Source organism: Aplysia californica, unplaced genomic scaffold (assembly GCF_000002075.1).
Source record: "Aplysia californica isolate F4 #8 unplaced genomic scaffold, AplCal3.0 scaffold00068, whole genome shotgun sequence".
NCBI classification, from domain to species: Eukaryota; Metazoa; Mollusca; class Gastropoda; order Aplysiida; family Aplysiidae; genus Aplysia; species Aplysia californica.
The window spans coordinates 1,661,019-1,665,806 of NW_004797338.1; the positions used below are offsets into that span (position 1 = coordinate 1,661,019).

Genomic DNA, 4,788 nt, shown 5'->3' on the forward strand with positions numbered 1-4,788 from the left:
GTTACCTCTCTCTCTCTCTCTCTCTCTCTCTCTCTCTCTCTCTCTCTCTCTCTCTCTCTCTCTCTCTCTCCTCCCCACCCCCCTAAACACACACAGGCTCACGCACGCACGCACGCACGTACGCACACACACACACACACACACAACACACACACACTTACGTACACACGCTCTTACGTACACACGCACACTCATTTGAGTACGAAATTAATATACGTCTTGTATAATTTGAAGGACCTTTGTGGGTCTTGATAAATAATATGCTTCTTTTTTTTTTAAAGTGTCTCCTTTCACCTCCTTTCCTGCTTTCTAGCAGAGTTCTGTCGTCTTTTTTCGTCTCCACTGTCTGCTCCGACCCCCTCTCCTCCTTTGCCCCCTCCTCTGGGCTGCTGACTCTTTCTGCAGCCTTTCCATCTTTCAGCCACACCCCTGATCTCCTGGTAGGAAAGATCTACACCTAGCCTTCTCGGAGAAGGGCAAAAAAATTCGGAGGCCCCGTGTGCAAGCTGCGCTCATATGACCTTATGCAGTTGCAAGCGTCGTAAAACACGTAGGCCCCTACCAAAAAAAAAAAAATGTTTAATCGCAATCACTTCCAGGAAGGTGGTTGGAGGGTGCCACTAGAAGGTCCTTCTTTTTTACTTTCCGTTTGATGTTTCTGTTTTACTTTTTCCCCAGCACTAAATGACCATTATTGTGTCGGTGCGCCCTTCTCTTTTCGCAAACAAACAAGCAAACAAACGAACCATCACTTTCAGGTTTTACGTTCAATATTATTATTATGCAGCCTAATTGTTGGTTGTTGCTTTTTTTTTGCGCACATCCTTTTTTGTTTTAGATCTTTTGTTTCTTTTATAAAGTACATGTGTTAGTATTATTCCACTGGACACATCAATTTCATTTAACAATGGCGACGGAATCCCGGCTTTCTGCCTCGAGTGTGACAGATTGTGGTGGTCGTGCGGCTGAGAACCGTACAGCATGGTGCGTGTGTGAATGCTCCACTGTAGGCTTACACTTGTGCTTACAACACAATAACGGAGTTTCGCTCCAAGGTGAAAGATGTGTTATAATATTCAACCAAGGCAATAAAAACTAAACAAAGAGCTCACACAGAGAGTATTTTCAATTTAGGTTGACCAAGGAACTCTTGGAATTTGAGTATTTTTAGTGTCAGTGGTCTAGTGGTTAGGCTGTTGGGCTAGCAAACGAAAAGTTTTGAGGTTCGAACCCTGCCAGGGATCCGGACTTGCGTTTTTAGGAAAGCCACTTTTCAAAATTATTTTTACTTCATTCAGGTGGGGATGAGCACCCAGCTGTAGACAGTGAAAGATCTGGCCAGTTTGTTAGTAGGCCTATCTGGGCACTTTAATCGACTGCTTGTACTGGTGCTTCCTGGAAGCCGAGAATGTTCCTGAGTGTTCTGGGGTCTGCTGGGGTAATACTAGTTGTAAAGCACATAGGGTACACCGTAGAGCATGGAAATGCGCTCTATAAATACAATTATTACGTTTTATTATAATTTTCTAAAAGAGAATTGCGATCTACTGTCTTCAGATGTCAGTTTTCAGACTTGCTTGACACGAGCCAAGTTATCGATGTGTAACCACGCACTATTCAGCGGTATAATGTGTGTTTGCAGGCGATGAATAAGTCTGCTGAAAATCCATAAACTATGTAGGCCAATATACAAGCAGCAGCTTGGGACAGCTATACAGGTTCGTGCTTTGTTTTCAACTGTTACCCAGTGCGCTCTCTAGTACTGCGCTTATTTCCATTTAATTGTATGTTGGCGATGGCCTTAACTACTTAATAACATGTAGTTGTTGGAAACATCCGTGGGGTTGTGTTGCTAACTGGCTATTCGGTTTGGCAATGACCCTTGCTACTTACACGGTGGTACATTTAAGTATAGTCAGCATTATTTTTTCATATTACTTAATTTTATTTTTTTGCATAAGTTTTTCCTCTCCGACCAAAAACTGGAGCCCATTTTATTCTACCAAGCATTCGCTCTATCTTTTTACAGACAGCATATAGGGGGGGGGGGGGGGTTGGTAGGAGCTCTGGTGTGGTTTGCTCCTTCTTTCCTGTCAAACATCTATCGTCCTCATCTTTTCTTCTTCTGTTCTTTGCATGTTACTCTCTAGTAGTACCACCTGTAATCTTCGTCACTTATGTGACCCACTTGTGCGGGTGGTGGGAGGGGACCACTGATACGTCCTACTCCTTTACTCTTACTCTGTTGTTTCTATCTGTCTTTACTTTTTCCCAGCACTAAAAAGTGGCGCTTAAATGACCAAAATTGTGTCGATAGTGCCGTAAAACATCTACCCAATCAATCAAAACTAGCACTAAATGACCATTATTGGGTCGTTATGCTGCTCTTTATTCACAGGAACTAACAAGCGAACGATGACTTATCTGTGTTGTAAGTGCCGTAAAACTTGCTGAAACTAACCAAACTGTTTGTGATTTTGCCTTCGGCTCCCATCAGTTTCAGCTCTTGATGTGAAGTGTCATTTATTGCGCTCGATGGAGGGAATCTCTCTCTCTCTATTCAAGTGTATTCAACTTAGATGGGCAAATTTTAATAATTCTAGATCCAGGCATCATTGACGCTGACGAATTCATGTGCCTTGTGTACTACTATGTGGGTCACCGCTTTTGGTCAGCCGGTTTGGTTTTATTCTTCCTCGTTCAGTACCTTAAGTAGCCCTTTTCAAATCTTCAAGGTTTTCACTTTTGTCCTTTGACCATGTGCTGTCAGTTCGGGGCCTGTGAAATGTTCATCACAATGTTGTACAAAACTTTTATTTTCATAGAAGGTCAATCGAATGCCGAGCACTTTTAATTATTGACATAATTCTTAGTTTTTCCTCTCTTTTACGTTTTTTTTTTCAAGCACAGAATCGATAATGTGTCGGAGGTTATTAGGCGCTATGATGTTGTTTGCTCCTTCTTTCCTATAAAAAATCTGTGTTTTCTTTTTGTTACTCCATTGTGACAACGCTTCTAAACCTCGGAACTGACATGTCCGATTTGTGTTGCAAGTAGTTAAAACAACTCTTACTTAAACTAGACTAGACCGTGTAACTGGTTTCTTTTTAAAAAATATTCAAGCGCAGGGGGAAAAAGAGTTTTGATCTAGATATATCTAAATGATGGAAGTTGATGCACGAGTTAACCCACAGTACTGCCACTGTCGTACCATTAATTACAGCGCACGCTGTGTCCTGGTTAGTATTGAGGAGCAGCAGGTCGGTCTATCCAGGCAGTGGTTTTATGGCAAAAAAAAAAATAAAGCGTATGATGTTTAATAGTAAAGAAAATATGCTGTCCTAGCAAACATTTGGTTCAAAATCGGTAACATCTACAGCAGTCTTTCGTAATACATTTGAGCAGCTTTTTTTCATGCAGACACACTGCTTCTCATGTTTTACTTCCTTTCTCAACATCCTGTCATTTAATTTAATTATAATTTGCTGTTGTTGTTTTTTAAAAATTATTTCATGTCAATATGCTGTATTCTTTTCGATGCCTCTGTTGTTTCTGTCTGTCTGTTTTGCTTTTTTCTTTGTTTCAAATGGCCATCATTGTGTCGATGTGTTTCTTTTTACTCAAGCAAACAAAAACAAACAGACGAAACCAAACAACAAAAACAAACAAACATACAGATGAAAACAAACGAACAGACGAAAATGAACAAACATAAAACCCAAACAAATGGTGTAATGATGAGCTGTGCGTGGTGTCGTTTCAGGGTATTGCAAGAACATCCACCGGGAGAGCGACCATGTGGTGCTGGTCTATGTGCCCGAGCTCAACGATATGTTGCACTCCTCCAAGTGGAGCAACTGTAAGTCGTTCTTGTTTCAACTTCTTTTTTTATTTTTTAAATATTTAAATGTTGGTGTTTTTTGCGCCCCGATCGACTCAATTTAGATCACTTATGAGGTGGGTTTCAACGCAGTCTGTCCTGTCAGGGGTCCCAGAACAGTAATATCTTGAGACTTGCCCATGAAAGGGAAAGGTGGAAAGTGTTTGTTTGTGGCCTATTCCCTGATCCAGGGTGAGAAAGGCAGTGATGATGATGAGGATGATGACATAAATAGTATACTTTTCAATCACGACAAAAATGAGACTTTTTAATCTGAAATGTTCCTCATAATAGTACGTATGAAAAAATCAGACCAATGGGTCTTTTTGTCGCTGTTTAGAATCCCGAAGTGTTGCGTTGTTTGTAGATTGTAAATATAACATTATATATGACTCGAAGGCGTGATGTTGTCTCAGAATATTATTGTAAAAGTGAATTCTAACCTAAATTCTAAGTGTATGATCAGTAGAGTTTTTCCGGTTTAATTTGCTAGTGAAATTTTTTTTTTAACGTGTTTGTAGTCTTTAATCAAAGGGACATAGAGAGGAGAAAATATCATAATAATGAATGAAGCAGAGTTTTAAAAATAAACGAACAACAACAACAACAAAAAATGAAATTCTGGGTCCTTTATTTCGTTGTCATTTCAAATGAAATACTTCCTGTCACAACCCTACGTTAAATACAAAACTTAAAAGTATAGTCGGACCTGGTCTATAGGCCTCCTGTAGAAGACTTTAAATGAGTGTGTACAAGTATTGCAAATGTAGATTGATTGTTCATTTGTCCCCCATTTCGTGTCTTTTGGGGGCTCCAGTGCTTGGAGTAACTATATAGGGAGAGGCCCTAACGTTGCGTCGCCCGCTCAACAGTTCCAACCAAGTTGAAGCCGAAAGGGCGGAGCTTAT

At 40.4% G+C, this 4,788-nt stretch overlaps 1 protein-coding gene across 1 annotated transcript in view; it reads left to right on the forward strand.

The window, feature by feature from the left end:
• Positions 1–4,788, forward strand: part of LOC101864210 (universal stress protein Slr1101) — a 24,606-nt gene that overhangs the window by 9,229 nt on the left and 10,589 nt on the right. The window contains exon 2 of the mRNA XM_005093730.3: positions 3,764–3,859. Within this exon, the coding sequence (XP_005093787.1) occupies positions 3,764–3,859 (96 nt within the window). The remainder of the gene's footprint in view (positions 1–3,763; positions 3,860–4,788) is intronic.